At 45.8% G+C, this 15,752-nt stretch overlaps 1 protein-coding gene across 6 annotated transcripts in view; it reads left to right on the top strand.

Moving 5' to 3' along the window:
- Window positions 1-3,643: 3,643 nt before the first annotated feature.
- LOC131416483 (chromatin remodeling regulator CECR2) overlaps window positions 3,644-15,752 on the top strand; it is a 161,827-nt gene continuing 149,718 nt past the window's right edge. For 4 of the 6 annotated variants that reach the window (XM_058559146.1, XM_058559148.1, XM_058559149.1 and 1 more), the window contains exon 1: window positions 3,645-4,101. In XM_058559146.1, coding sequence (XP_058415129.1) covers window positions 3,976-4,101 — 126 coding nt within the window. In that variant the 5' untranslated portion in view covers window positions 3,645-3,975. Of the gene's footprint in view, window positions 4,102-15,752 lie in introns of all 6 variants that reach the window. The other 2 variants (XM_058559147.1, XM_058559152.1) reach the window with 2 other exon arrangements.

The raw sequence follows: 15,752 nt of genomic DNA on the forward strand, positions 1-15,752 counted from the left end.
GGAGCCGTTGCTAAGAGAGCACTCAGATTTTCCTGACTGTCAACCTAGTGCACTTTCTACAACTTGTGAAATGTTGAATCAGCCTGCTTCCAGCCCTCTTTGGGAACAGGTACATCATGGCCTGCAGCTCCCAAATGAGAAAGGAAGGTCGTGTGTGAGGGCATGTCAACAATTTGTGAGGTACCTGGACTTCAGTTAGACACAGGCAACTAAAATGATAAAATGATGGCTAACCTCTGCTCCAGCTCCAAATTGATTCTGGGACTGAAACAAGGAGGATCCAGGTCAGGCTGGTCGGCAAAGGGAGAGAGAGAAAGGGCAGTTGAAGTAGAAGAGAGAAGCAGTGCAATCCATTAGAGAGAAGACTGGATGAAGAGTGAGAGGATTCAGACTCTAGTCCTGGTCAGTAGTGGTTATGGATCAAGAAGCCACACTTCGGTCTCATTCCTGCCAAGGTTCAAATAAATCAGATCATAAATGTTTTCAGCTGATCATTTGGAACTTTTGATGTATTTTCCAAAAAAACCAGTACTATAAAAAGGTGATTAGTTTCTCAGATTATCCTCCAGGAACCTATGTAAATCCCATCACAGCTGAAATTACTGCATATTTTGCAAAGAGAAAAATAAATATTTTTTGCAACATTAATTAATAAGCAAAAGAGGTTAGCCAAACTAATTATTGTTTTTTTAATGGAAAACGTTTAATTAGAAGAGGACATGGAACTGAAGGTTGTGGTGAATATGACAAAGAATGACTTCTTGGTACTTTCAAGGTCATCTGAGGTTAATGGCACTGGCTCACAAACAGAAAAGAGGCAAGAGAGAGATGGGGAAAGAAAGTTCGAGCTGTGTGTGTTTTTAAGAATGATGATACAACGAGGGTGAAAGAATGGGCCAGGCTGGAAAAAGCCAGAAGTGAGAGACCTCTCCCAATCAAAATGGGAAAGGAAGAAGGGTGAGCCTCTGACATATAGGTAGAGGAGTCAGTAATCTAGATTGCAGATTAGGCTGGAAGTGAGTTCAGAAAATAGATGTGAGGCAGTTAAGTCCGGGGGGAAGACAAATGTTCAAAGCAGGGTCAAACATTCAGGGTATCAGTTCCAACAGAGGCAGAGGCAGGGGTCCAATTGCAAGGCTCTGGCTGGAGCCCAAACTTGGGGAACACCGGGTGCACACCTTCAGCCAGACCCAAGACATAGAAGAATCCTTAGCACCTGGGGCAAGGATTGGTTCCAGACTGTGGGTGAAAGCTATGGTGGGCGGAGAGTACACCTTTCAGTTTTTGTCAAGCAAAAAACTAGAGAGACTGAACCAGAGTTAGACAACGATAGAAAGATACAGTCCTAAAGTTGATGTGCTGGTTTACAGGAACACTGAGAAGAGACTCGCAGAAGGCAGCACAGAGGGCAAACGACTCTTGAGGGCAAGAAGGCGGAAGAGCCGGAGACAAGTGTCTGCCCACCACCAGGGGGCACCTACAGTTCCAGGACAGCTTTGTTGATTTACAGGACTAGGCAGTGGTGTGGAGGAAGGCAGGGGACAACTGAGTAGCCTTCAAGTTGGGGGCGGGGATTGTAAGCAGCATTCAAACAGACTACAGTAACCAAGGCTTCTCGTCTTCCTGCTTCCTGGTATTGTTAACGTCCTAGGCACTGTTACTACCGGGCTGGCAAGTAGTGACAATTGAGAGGCCAGGTAAAAACGGTTACCCGAGGATAAAGGCAAGAATGAGAAGACAGATGGAGAAGCAGGAAGAAGGTGGGGAAAGAACAGTCAGGATGTAATGGATTAGAAACAAATGTGAAGAAAAGCAGTAATCCTTAAAAAAGGAGATGGGAAAAAGTGTGAAAAGTCAAACTGATCTGCGAGAAAATGAAGATAGACAGGAGAAGAAGAAAGTCCAGAAAACATCTAATTCAGGTTATGTGATGAATTCCACAGTGGCTTGTCACCCTTTCCACATCTCATCTATTAACAGGACATCCACGGAGCGCTGTGCTTTATAAACACACCAAAATGTAGCCTTCGCTCTTGAGGAGCACTTGCATGTGTGCTCATTTTTCTCAAAAATTAAAACATATGGTAGAATTTGAGGATGAATTTTAAATCATTAAATAGTTCCAGGTAATAAAAAAGGGAAAACTGCAGAATTTATAGGCTGTTTCTATGCCAGGAAAGACAGAGAGAAAAAGAGGGACAAGAGAGAGAGAAAAGCCAGTTTAGAAGATGAAGTATTTTGAGATTAGTTGATTCATAAAAGATACACTTAAATATATATTTTCTTTAAGAAGTAGTTTTTTTAAAATGCTGCCTTAAAAAATACAACAGGTTATTAAAATGAACAGAATAAAGCGAAGGGAGGAGTGTGAGAATTACCCAGGCAGTCCGCTCCAAACTCGATCACGCGAGTTCGTTCACCGTGGTTGCCCTCCTCTCCCGATTTCACACTGCCCACAGGGAGACGAGGGTCTCTGATTTCACCACCGCACACTTTGTGATCGTGCCGTCACTCACTAAGTACTCGATTAATTTGGGGAGGCGTCAGAGGCAGCGTTTCCTGTCTGAGAGGTAGACACACAACCCAGCTAAGGCCCTCTGGGACTGGAGGAGAAGGCAGTCCTAAATACAATGGCCGGTACAAATACCTGGGCACTTAACGTAATTTTCCCAAACTTCTAGTCGGTTTCTGAGGCGATTTTTTTTCTTCAGGTTTAGCAGAACCCTAACGAACTATAGAATTTAACGTTTCTAAAGCACCGCCTCAACAGCCTTCTCCTGGAGCACATCCCCTTGGCCTAGGCGTGCAGGTCTCCCCCTCCGGAGCACGCTCCTCAGACCGGGTCCCTTTCCCATCCCCCACATTCTCACTACACGGCGCCCTCTTCCAGGCAGCTTTTCTGCAGCCGGGGCAGTGGCAGAGCTGCCAGCCCGTCTTCTCTAGGGCGGTCACACGTGTCCATTCCCTGGGGGGAGGGGGGGTCGCTCTTCCCGCACGGCTGCTGATTGGTGCCTCCCCCTACCCCACCCTTCCCGCCCCACTCCAGCCTCCATCCTGCTAGATTCCAGCTTAACCAGCCCCACCACCTTCTTCCTTTGGAGAAAAGAGCCACTTTAGAGCTCTTCATTGAAGCACCGTTTTTGGATGGAATAAAAGTGCTAAAGAACAGGTGGAAACCACTTAATTTCTCTAGGCCTCATATCTCTGGGGTGCACAGCCCACTGGTTCTGCTGCACTACCGTCAACACCAGTAATAACTGAACTCCCACACGTGCGTGTTTCTGGACCGAGCCCCAACCGAAAGCACCACCCAGCGGGCCCTTTAAAAGGACGCGACCACTAAGGCCAAGTGGGGGGAGGGAGAGACCCTTATTGTCCTCACTCGTCAAGTCATTAAACTCCGCAGTCCCAAACACCTGGAAGGCGGAGCGGGTGTCACAGTAGTTCACAGGGCGCACCTCGCTCCCTTCGAGTCATCCTCCCCTTCTTTCTTGGGGTGCCCAGGTCCCTGTCCCCTCCCCCTCTCTTCCAATGCAGCTGTCCGGGCGGGGGTGGGGAGCGGGGGCGGGGGTTGTTGTTGTGGCGCGGCAGCCCCGCCCCCTCCTCGTGGGCGGCCCTCCCCGGCCTCTGCGGGCCGCTCCCCGCCCCCAGCTCCATCTGTTTTCCTCGGCGGGAGGATGATTATATTGTGCGGGACTGGGGGCCGCCGCAGCCGCAGCCGCGGGATGGGGCGAGCGCGCCGACCCCGTCGGCAGCCGCAGCCGCCTCAGTGACTCGGCCGGTCGCCGCCCCCCGCGCAGGCCGCCCGCCCTCAGCTCATGCGCTCGCCGAGCGGCGGCAGCAGCGGGAGAGGCCGCCCCCGCCCGAGGAGCTGAGCGCCGAGCGCCGCGCCGGCGGGAGTCCGAGCGGGCGGGCAGCGTGGGGCGGCCGGGCGCGCTCCGAGCCCGGGGTCGCCGCCAGCGCCGCTCCGGGGAGATGTGCCCGGAGGAGGGCGGCGCGGCCGGGCTGGGCGAGCTCCGCTCCTGGTGGGAAGTCCCGGCCATCGCGCACTTCTGCTCGCTCTTCCGCACCGCGTTCCGCCTGCCCGACTTCGAGATCGAGGTGAGCACCGCGCGCGCGCGCGGGCGGGCGGGCGGCACACCGCGCCCTCCCCCGGCCCTCGGGGCGGCCTTAGCGCCGCGCAGGAGGGAGCGGGGCCCGGGACGTGGGCCGGCGGTCCGCGGCGGAGCGGGGCGCGGAGGGGACACGAGGCGCGCAGGCCGGCGGGTGTCCGGCTCGGGACGTTGGCTCGGGGGCCGCCGTGCCCACCCGCGCGTTCTGGGTGAGGCGCGGCGGCGGCGAAGGGGTGGGCTGCGCCGCGGGGCGAGGGGCCGCGCCGGCTCTGCTGGCCGTCCGGCGGGGGCTGAGCGTGGGGAGGGCGCGCGCCTCCCCGCAGGGGCCGTGGAGGCGGCTGGCCAGCTGCTCCGGGCGGGTCCGGGGTCGGGGACGGGGACCGTGCGGGCGGATTAGCTGGGGCCGGCGGGGGGTGGCCGGCGCCCGGGCGGAGGGTCCGCGGGGCCGGGCTCGGCGGCGCGCGGGGGGTCGCGCTCTGCGGACGGCGGAGGCCCGCGGTGCCGGGGCGCGCTGGGCTAACTTCGGCCGCGGCCGCGGGGCCTGGGCCGGGCGCTCAACCCGTGCTCGGCGCCCCGGCGGCAGGAAAGTTTGGGACTCCGTTATTCTGCGGCGGCGCCGTCCCGCCCGGAACCTGCCGCTTTCTGTATGCGGGACCTCGGGAGTCTGAGCCGATCGCGCCACCATTATCCCCCCCGGGCGAGCGGGGAGCAAAGGGATGGCTCCTCTGGCCAGGCCGAAGGTGCTTTCAAAGCCCGGGCTTTGTGATGGCCCGACTAAAATCAGGGTCCTGGTGGCAGGGATGGCGGCGGGCGTGCGAGGAGCCGAATGCACACGACGGCCCGGACGAGCCGCGCCAGCATCCTGCTCTCTTATTTGTGTTTTTGGAAGGGGTGTGAAATACTGGTTGGCCGGCAGGTTGAATTGCTTGCTCTCCTGGGGCAGTATGTGTGGTGACTTACCACCTTTTGCCTTTGGACGAAGGTGACTGGAAACTGCGGGTCGGTGTTTCTTTTCAGCTCTGCCGAGAGTTCGCCGAAGGAGTCATCAAAATAAGAATCCCTGTTTGGAGGAGCGAATCGTTGTCGTGGCCTCCCCACCCCCACCGATCTTACTTTCTGCCATTTTCGGATTGATTTTAATTCGTTTACTGCTAAGATTTTTGCCTCACCTGTATTTTTAGATTCGGTAGTGTTTGCGGAAATAGCATTTGCTTCTCATATGAATCAAGTGTGGGAACTTGCTCTTGTTGCAGAGTTAATGAAATCGGGAAAATAAAAAGATCAAAAGGGGTAGGGTGGGAGGATGAAGAGGAATGTAGGCTGGTAAACTGGGACTACTCACTGGCTTTTGGCGATTCTTAGTTCCTTAAGTTGATTGAAACAACGTGATTAAATCGTAGGCTTCTGCTTCTCTTGTTAGGAAGATGAGCAGTTTAGGTAACACCACAGCATTTGTTTTCAAAGTTTGAACGTGACGGTAACAAGCGTGTTTTTCAGTAAAAATTTTAGTGGGACAGCTGTTTATACTGACTGAAGAATAGAAACAGGGCCACAGAAATTAAAGATTTGGAAATGCTAAAAGTCAAGAGATGTTCAGTAATTATTCTGATATTCATGTGTTTTCTTTTAGATGGTATAAAATCGTGAGTAGTTTAATTATATCCTGCTGCTCAAAATGGTGGCTGTTGTGGGAGGTGTTGCTTGTGACAATGCCATCTTGGGTGCTGGTAAACTTGCTCCTAGCCCATTTTCTTCCTTGCAAGATAATGAAGTTGAGGTGATGCTGAATTACAAGTTTAGAGTTTACGGACCCATTCTAAAAATACTGTGGAGAAACATCTTTCAAAATCTCTATAGTCCCATTTTGTTGATGGAAAAATAGAGGTAACTCATTTGCTGTAAGTTGTTAACAGATATCTAGAGTAATCTATAAATAACTTGTCTCAATAAACTTGTGGTTTCTAAGTATTAGGTTGTTTAATTCCTAAAGGAAATGTAAGCTGATCAGAGAGGTCAAATTTGTATGATAGAAATGAAAAGTCATTGTTACAGGTGAATAATCAGGGCTATTTGAGATGACTGTCTTCTCTTTTGATTGGAGTATTTTTTGGAATTGACACTTGTCCAAGTGTGTGCTATTTTTGAAATACAGGCAACATGAATGAATATTGGGAATCCATTTTGATAGCTATCCATACCTGTTTTCATTTGGAGATATTCAGTAGATGGATAACAAATGATAGTGATTTTTTATTTCTGCACTTCTTGTGTAACCCTTCTTACATAAGGGGTGTTTTGATATGGTTAATGTAAAGTTTAACTTAAAGTTTTCAGTAGTTATCAGAAATTAAAATTTTTAAATTAATTTTTTTTAGGCTTCCAGCAAATTTAACTCAGTGACTGCAGAACTCACTGAAAATATTATCAGTTTTGATTTTCTAAGTATAAATAAATAAGTTTATTTGTATTTTGCTTGGAAGATTTTTTAATCTAATAGTTTATTGTCCTGACAGTTTGAGAAACACTTCCTTAGTTAGAGTTTATGATACCGTGGAAGATCTTCTGAAAAAATAAAACAGATGTAATGCTGAGTTACACTTGTTAGTCCAGCTAGAAAGGCCCTGCAATCTTAATTTACTGCAACTTTACAAGATAGAAATGATGAATAATACCAAGTGTTAGAAGTTGGATATCAGCTTTTTTAGGAAACCAGTTTTCAGCTGTGGGAAAGATTGCCTTTTTACCGTTGACCACGAGGCTGAACCCATGGGTTTATAGAAAATTTAGGAAGCAGAGTCCTCAAGGACTTGGCTTTTATTTATCTAAAATGAAGCAGAGCTTCGTCTCTTAGATAGGTACAGGGCTGGATGAATCACGCTGCAATTCTGCAAGAGGTCAAGACCTCCCACTTAGAGAAGTGGTCCCCAAAGCATGGATATTTTTATTTTTGCATGTAAAAAAAAAAAAACTTGTTACTCTGTTAATCAACTAATCAACCTTGAATGTACAGGATTTCTTGAGAAGAGTCCATATAATTGATTCTGGTTTTCAGGGTGTGTTTAAGGATTTGTATGTTGCTGCCTCCCCACATAGGGGTTCTGTAATCATCAGACCAAAAACTTATGTATAGATAATGCTTTATGTTGTTCAGAATTTTTGGTTTAAAAAATAATACATCAACATTATATAAAACTTGAAAATTATAGCAAAATATTGGTAAGAGAATTAAACTCACCCGTAATCCCACCACTTAGAGATAAAAGCTGTTAACCTTGTGTCTCACCACTCAGGGATAAAAGCTATTAACTGTTAACATATTTAGAAATTCCCAAATACGCACACAGTGTATTTGTGTGTAGATTAGGGGTGTTTTTATTTTTTGGATGAGGAGGTTGAGGCACAGCTGGGCAACAGTAGATGAATGACACTGACTTCAGCAGTTGGTATTACTAAACGCTATGTGCTTAATCTCAGACTGGGAGATTACCAAGGAAGCTTGTAACTCAACTCCTTTGCCTCAGAAGATTATCTGTTAATATTTCAGAACTAATTCATTTAAATCAAGTGTATTATAATTGTTTAACATTCCAGTGGGTTAGGCTGGTTAAGTTTTGCCTTGATTTGAGAAATGAAGAGTGATGGATTGACCTCCTCAAAGATTTGGTACTGATTTTTTTCTTTAGCCAAGTGCTGTTTACCATGAGTAGAGTGTCTTACTTGACCATAGTAAGGTAAGGGAGGATAGAATCATTTTCAGCAATCTGGTCTGGAGTTAATCGTGATGGGTATGGGGTTGGGGCGGAAAACCCATCACAAACATTTTGGGCAAATTTTCTCTAAAGAAGAAAACGTGATGCCTCTAGGTGGCTATTTGCAAATGGTCATGTAGAATTATTTGAATGGTTTGTATAGTAGCAGAATGATAAAAATAAACTGATCGTCCTGCCTTCCTTTTTCCCTGACCTTCCTGTCTTTGAATACTGAATTCTCTGCCTTCCTTGTATCTCCTTGGTTGTGGTTGTATGGGGTTCAAGTCCCTCACCTAATCAGCATGGTGATCTGGGGGCAGTATCTTTAATGCAGATTCCTGAATTCTACCCTTGGTGTTTCTTTGGATCCAACCCCTTAATCAAGAGCACCAAGGCATGAATCATTAAGTGTGAAGATAAGTAATAAAAATTGCTGAGAGTTACTTAGTATATCAGTCCTGTCATCGGATCCTAAGCCTGGGGCCTGTGGGTGAGCTATGGGAGGTTTTGTGTTGGTGTACATATATGCACTTTGCTGGAGGAGAGGACCTATTGCTTTCATCAAATTCTGAAAGGTCCCCAACCATACAAAGGTTAAGAGGCCCTGAACTAAATGAAAGAATAGGTTGGCCCTGAATAGGAGAACCAGAAGCTGAGTTTCATGACACAAGACGCACTAGATTAGGCATTAGGAAATTTGAATTCTTATTCTAATTGTTTAAATTCTTATTCTAATTGTGTTCCTAACTAGCTTTATGACCTCAGACAGGTCAAAGTAGCCTAGTGATAAATGACACTTGGTACATTTTCCAAATGTTATCTCATTTTATCCTTAGCCATCCTTAACCATCCCCATGAGGTAGGAGTTGTCCTCATTTTTGGAAGGCTGAGTTGCTTGCACGCAGACCCTCACCTGAATCTCAGGTTCTTTGATACCAAATTCTTTGCTACTGTTACTACATCACACTATTTCTACTTGTTTTCATTATCTATAAAATGAAGGGCTAGACCTATAAGTAATAGCTGAGATTCCACAATGCAAATCTATTTTTGTTTTTGTTTTTGTGAGGAACATCAGCCCTGAGCTAACATCTATTGCCAATCCTCCTTTTTTCCCCCAAAGCCCCAGTAGATAGTTGTATGTCATTAGCTGCACGTCCTTCTAGTTGCTGTATGTGGGACGTGGCCTCAGCATGGCCGGAGAAGCGATGCGTCCGTGCGTGCCCGGGATCCGAACCCGGGCCGCCAGTAGCGGAGCGCGCGCGCTTAACTGCTAAGCCACGGGGCCGGCCCGCAAATCTGTTTTTAATAACGTGGAGTACAGAAGATCCTTTTAAGACTTAGGCTGGGGCCGGCCTACTGGGGCTTTGGGGGAAAAAAGAAGGATTGGCAATAGATGTTAGCTCAGAGCCGGTCTTCCTCAGCAAAAAGAGGAGGATTAGCATGGATGTTAGCTCAGGGCTGATCTTCCTCACAAAAACAAAAACAAAAACAAAAAAACTTAGGCTGAACTCGTAGAGAGGACGAGTCCATGATTTCATTTGTTTCTTCTAGCACATGTTGATTGAGCGTCTACTGTGTGCTAGGCGCAGGGTACTAGGTGCTGGAGGCACTGATGTGAACATAACACAAAAATGCCTGCCCTTTTTTTAGTGAAAGAACAGTAAACAAATTGTGGTAAGTACAGTGTGTCAGAAGGTGACAAGAAGTAAAGTGGCATAGAGGCCCAGGGAGGGCCAAGTTAAGGGGAGTGGGGTGTTGCCATTTAAAAATAGGGTCATTAGATATGGCTGAGAAGATGGCATTTGAGCAGGACTGAAGGAGATAGGAGATTTAAAAATTAGTAGTTTGTCACATTAGTCTTTGTAATGTAAGATACCAGATGATAAATGTCTTCTAAAGATTGAGGATCTGCTCCTTCTTGGAGGAGGAAAGCCCAGGAACAGGATGTGAATTATGGAGGGGCAGATCTTTATGCAGTTTGAAATCCTAAAAGGGGAGCATGTTCTGTCAGAGTGTGACTCTCCGAGTGAATACTGGATCCCTTTCTGTTTATACCAACATCTTGAAAGGGAAAGCTGCTGCTGCCTTTTTTTTTTTCTTTTTGTGTGCTGTGTGAAGCTTCAAAGGAGTAGTTAGGAGCTTCTACCCTTGTAGAAAGGGCCATACCCTCTCCTCTTTGAAGGAAAACCTATGTTAGCATCTGGCTGGCCTTACGACGGAAGTTCAGTTCGGTCTTGCTTAATTTTCTGGAACACAGTTAGGATAGCCTAAAATACAACTTGGCAGCATTCGGTACAGCCTACCATCTGCCCTTCGATTAGGAGGGGCTCAGCGCTGGATTCCTGCGGTGTGAGAGGGGTAAGAATGCGGAGCACGGCAGAGTGCTGGAAAACTGCAAGTGCAGAGGGTAGTTCAGGTAGAAATTCAGTGTGGACAGAACTGCACAGTTCCTAACCATGTGGTCTTTGATCTAGTTGATGTGGTTGAGCATATTTTCAAAAGGGATCAGCAGAGAGAGTCCGAAGCCTGGATTCTGGGCCCACCTCTGTCATTAACTTGAGTTGTGATCTTAAATCACTTTTGGTTTCAGATGCCCTATCTATAAAATGGGAATCTTAGATGATTCCTAGGTTTTTCCTGGGTCTGAAGTTCTATGATTCTAGGAATGTTTCTCAGCACGCATTAGCAGTATTAACTGATTCAGAAAATCACCAACCTCACTGGTTAGGATCAAGGTTATGAGCTGTGTTAGGATCTGTGTCTTACAAATTAATTTTGTACCAAATGGAAGCTGCAAATCCATACTTGATGTGTTTGTGGATTGTATTATTTAATTAGTCTTTCTGTGGAAATCTTGTCTGCAAATACACTGCTTTAAAGGTAGCTTTCATGGCTTGAAGATCGACGTTTTCACTATCTCTGAGGTCCTCAAACTGAGCTAAGATTTTGACAAAATGAGGAATTCTGAAGGATAAAGGTCTTGAATTATGTTGTTTTCCCTTCACTTTTGTTTCTTCACTTATATTTCATGTCACTTATACATGGAACTTTGAATGTGATCCAGCTATAGCTTCTGGCTTGCCTTTCATTTGATACTGCAGCTTTTCAGATAGCTGTGTTGTCCTCCCCCGTGTTTTCATATTTCAGTGGATGCTGTTCCTTGGATGGTTTTATTGTATCTTTTTTTTTTTTTTTTGGTGAGGAAGATTAGCCCCGAGCTAACATCTGTTACCAATCCTCCTCTTTTTTGCTGAGAAAGATTGGCCCTGGGCTAACATCCATGCCCATCTTCCTCTACTTTATATGGGACGCCGCCACAGCATGGCTTGACAAGCTGAGTGTCGGTCAGCACCCGGGATCCAAACCTGCGAACCCCGGGCCGCCGAAGCAGGGTGCGTGAACTTAACCACTATGCCACCGGGCCGGCCCCTATTGTATCTTCTTTACATTAGCTTCTAACAAATATTAATCAGTTTATACTGGAAAACTTGGGAAAGTCTTCTTTTCAGTAGTTCTTACGATTGAGAAAGGAATTGTTGGATGGTAATATTGAGCTCAGGATTCTGTGGGTTTCTTTAATGCTCAGGGTTTCTCAGCCTCAGCACTATTGATATTTTGGGCCAAATAAGTCTTTGTCATGAGAAGCTATCATGCATTTTCGGATGTTTAGCAGCATCCCTGGCCTCTACCCTCTAAGTGCCAGTAGCACCCATGGTCATGACAAATAAAAATGTCTCTAGACATTGCTACGTATCTCCTGGGGGGGTAGACACCACGTTAGGGTATAAGTAGGGAAGACCTAAGTGTTATTGATCATGGTATAGAAGGTACACTGTTCAGTAGTCACTCTTATCCATGGGGAGTACGTCCCAAGACCCCCAGTGGATGCCTGAATCGCAGATAGTACTGAACCCTGTATATGCGATGTTTTTCCCTGTACATACACACCTGTGATAAAGTTTAATTTATAAATTAGGCACAGTAAGAGGTTAACAACAATAACTTCTCTTTGGCATATCCGAATTGCCAGCATCACTATCTCACTTTGGGCTCTTTATTAAATAAGGATGACTTGAACACAAGCACTACTACCAAGACAGTCAATCTGATAACCGAGAGGGCTAGTACGTGACTAACGGGTACGTAGTGTATACAGTGTGGATACACTGGACAAAGGGATGATTCAGTTCTGGGCAGGACTGAGCGGGATGGTGTGAGATTTCATGAAGCTACTCAGAACGTCTTGCAATTTAAAACTTATGAATTGTTTATTTCTGGAATTTTCCATTTAATGTTTTTGGTCTGCGTGTCACTGAAACCATGGAAAGTGAAACTGCAGATATGGAGGGAGTACTGTATATTAGGTAGATGAGTTTTTCCTTCTGATAGTGACTTTTTTCCCTAAAATGCAAACTTCTAATATTTTTGTTTATAGAAATTGAAGGAAGTTCAAGTTGCTCCCAAATGTGTGTGTCATTAGCAATTGCACATGTCGGAAACCTGGGAAACAGATGTTTTGTTAATTTTTTGTCTTTCCTGGGAGTCATTTAAGGGAAGAAGAGTGGTTTGGGGGCCGTTCAGAGGGAGATGTGAAGTTGATTGAGTCTGATAAAGAAAGGCCTCCCTCAGGCAGGGTCTGGCTGCCCTGTGTGCTGTTGTGGAAGGAGGGGTGTTGCGCCGAATGCAGCCTCAGGCTGGCTTCCGTGGCTGCCAATGCCTGTCAGGGCACAGGCTCTTCTCCACAAATCTCTTGAGCATTGTGCAGTGGTGGACTGTGGAGGGGGGGTTAGTCATGACCAGGTCAAAAGTTCAGTGAGACCTAAGTTGAAGGGGTGTGTGTGGGTGTGTCTGCGAGCACGTGTGCGTGCATATTTGGGACATTTATGTATATATGTATATAAGTTATATATATATGTATATATCAAGTTATATAAAGTTTATTAGTCCATCAGAATATTTTCAATTTAGAACACACCAACCACAGAACCTTTCTTGAGGTTGCTCTGAATATTTTTAATGATCTCTCCCATTGGATTTTCCTCTTATGCAAGCATGGCAAATATTTTGTTAGTTCAAATAGATTTTATTTTGGTTTGGAGAAAAAATTGTATTGTGATGGTGACTTAAGCAGTAATACTGCAGTGTGGAGGGCTTTGAGCTTCTTGGAGGAAAGATGCTGTAGAACTTGAAGGGGATGTTATAATTGTGGCTTCTGAAGGTCTTTCACTGCAGGTGTCTATCTGCAAGTCCATCTTTGCTGTCTTGGGGTATTTGGTGCCCACAGGAGCCCAGCGCCTTATTTTTTGTTCTTGATCTCTTTTGACTGGGAACCAAGGCCTGATGACCACCTTTTTCCCCTCTCCTACTCCATTGTTGTGTTAGTCTTCTGATGTCCTAGGGTTTGTTTTGGGCTGTGGTGGCGGAGGGGTAGAATTTCTGGCCTGCATCAAAGTATTAAATCCCGGAATTTTTAAATAAGTTGGTGTGAAGTCAGTCACTCTGCAGCCAAAAGCAGTTTTCTCCTCTCTATGAGGACAAATGACCCCTCAGAATAATTCTCTTACGTGCTCTGTTTTGCACTTATTGTCCACACACCCATATAAAATGTAATATGGTTTATGTAAAAATATATGGAAGATAGTGTTTCTCCTGTTTAAGGTCCCTGGCCTCAGGTGACCTTTATGATAGCTATTTGGCTGGCTTAAGTGATGTCATGTTCTTGTAAGTTTCACACTGTTATGGCCAGCTCTTAGCTTTGATTCTACAGCCCGGACTCTTGAGGAGCAATGTTAGGTCTGCTTTCTAGACCTAGGTGGGTTTGCTGGAGTAACTGCCTGACTTGGCAATATGTCACGGAGGCACGTGACCACCTGGATTAAATATGTGAATGGTTGTCACAGCAGACTTGGTACACCCTTCTGTGCCCCTCCCACCACCCAGAACTTCCAAAAGTAAGTGAAAGTGGAGGAAGTGATAGGGTCACAATTAAACTAACCACTGCATGTTTTCACTGTTGAAACTTTAAATACCTCCAATTAATAATTCCTGAGAATGGAATAACTTCTTACAACTGAGAATGCTGTTCAGCAGTCTGGTTGACTGCGAGAGTGTTTTTCCCTGTGAACACCCCCCTTTCCTGAGTGTTCATTGTTTCAGCAACAATGGTACTAAGAACAGTTGATTTGCCTGACAGAAAATGTGTTAAATTAACAGATCTACTTCTTTAGCAAATCTTCTCTCTCCCCATTCCCATTGTGCCTCTTCTGTCTCCCTCAAAGGTTGTTTGCAGATTCTTTTAGGTGTGGGAGTCAGTTTTTATAATCAGTGTCCTGGAGTTCTTTGTTCAGGGGACAGTGTTATATGGGGGAAAGGTGATTTAAAGAAAAATTTTAGGGCTGGCCCTGTGGTGTAGTGGTTAAGTTTGGGGCGCTCCACTTCGGTGAGCTGGGTTTGCAGGTTCGGATCCCGGGCGTGGACCTTCACCACTTGTCAGCCATGCTGAGGCGGTGACCCAGATATGACGTAGAGGCAGATTGGCACAGTTGTTAGCTCAGGGCAAATCTTCCTCACCAAAAAAAAAAGAAAGAAAGAAAAAAATTTTCACCTGTTGCCTTAATTAAGGGATTCAATTTTGGATTTTTTCCTACTCTTAAACTGATTTGGGCTAATATCCTACACAAATTTACTAATTTTTTTCTCACATTGTTTCTGAAAGACTTTTCTCCCCCATTTTCTATTGTGTTGTTAAAGCAGACCCCCAGCCCTCCTTACAGGATGTTGGGGATTGGGAGTGGAGTGTTCTAATTGATGTTGAGGATTCCTGTGTCTTCATAAGACTAGATTTTCGTCACTTTCAATGATGGAGCCCATCTTCACTACCAGTAACTGTACTTGGGTTTTTGTAATATGCAGCTCTTTAAAGTAATTGTGGAATTAAATGGAAAATCTCAAATCCCAGTCAGTCTCCCTTCTGTCTGTTGTTGTTAACATTATTAATACTAAGATTGTAGAGGTATGTGACAAGGTTGTTTTCACCTGCTGCCTTGGGGAATTAGAGTATGTTAAAAAAAAAAAAAAAAGAGAGGGTGGATGGGTGGCAATGATAATGTAAGACTGATGTTGTGTGCCAAGCAAGTGATAGAGAACATGATGGCTGTAGGAGCTCAGAGGCAGGCAGTGATCACGGATAAAGTGCTTCCTGGAGAGGGCAGGACTTGGAGGCTTGTATTGAGTAAGTCAGTACAGCTAGCTGGATCAGAGAGTTCTGTTCTTACAGAGGACTAATAAAAAATGAGGGTGAGAGGTAGTAGGTGGGACATTGCACCAAGCTTTGAATGCCAGGCAGTGTTAATCATTTTTGTTCACCCATTGAAGTTTCAGATAAGAATGACAACAAAATTTTAGACTAAGAATGTCCTGTGTACTAAATGTTTTAGATTAAATTTTGTATTGGTAGCTGGGATAGAACAGAGTGGAGGAAGAAAGCCTAGTTTAACTCTTGGAGTGGAGTGGGTCTGAGATGCTGAAGGTATTGGTCACAGGAGGGGACACTCGTCACTGGCATTAATGAAGAATAGGTAGGACTAGATGACTGATAATGTTGGGGTGCATAAAGAAGGCCGTGTCAGTTAAGGATGTTTTTTGGCTGCAAGTAACGGAATGCTGTACTTAAAAACCGCTATGCACTACCCTGTGGAAGGTGGTTCCTGGCAAGTATGGCAGCTGAGGGAAGGATGTCCTTAAGCACTCAGGCAGTGGCACTGCTGGAGGTCGTAGAGTTGATTCCACAGCTCCGAGGGCCATGTTGCTGAGTGATGCAGATAAGTACAGGGAAATTACAATTGAAAACAGCCATTGAGTTGGTGGTTTGAAGAGGTCAAAGATGACT

This window comes from Diceros bicornis, chromosome 17 (assembly GCF_020826845.1).
Source record: "Diceros bicornis minor isolate mBicDic1 chromosome 17, mDicBic1.mat.cur, whole genome shotgun sequence".
Taxonomy (NCBI): domain Eukaryota; kingdom Metazoa; phylum Chordata; class Mammalia; order Perissodactyla; family Rhinocerotidae; genus Diceros; species Diceros bicornis.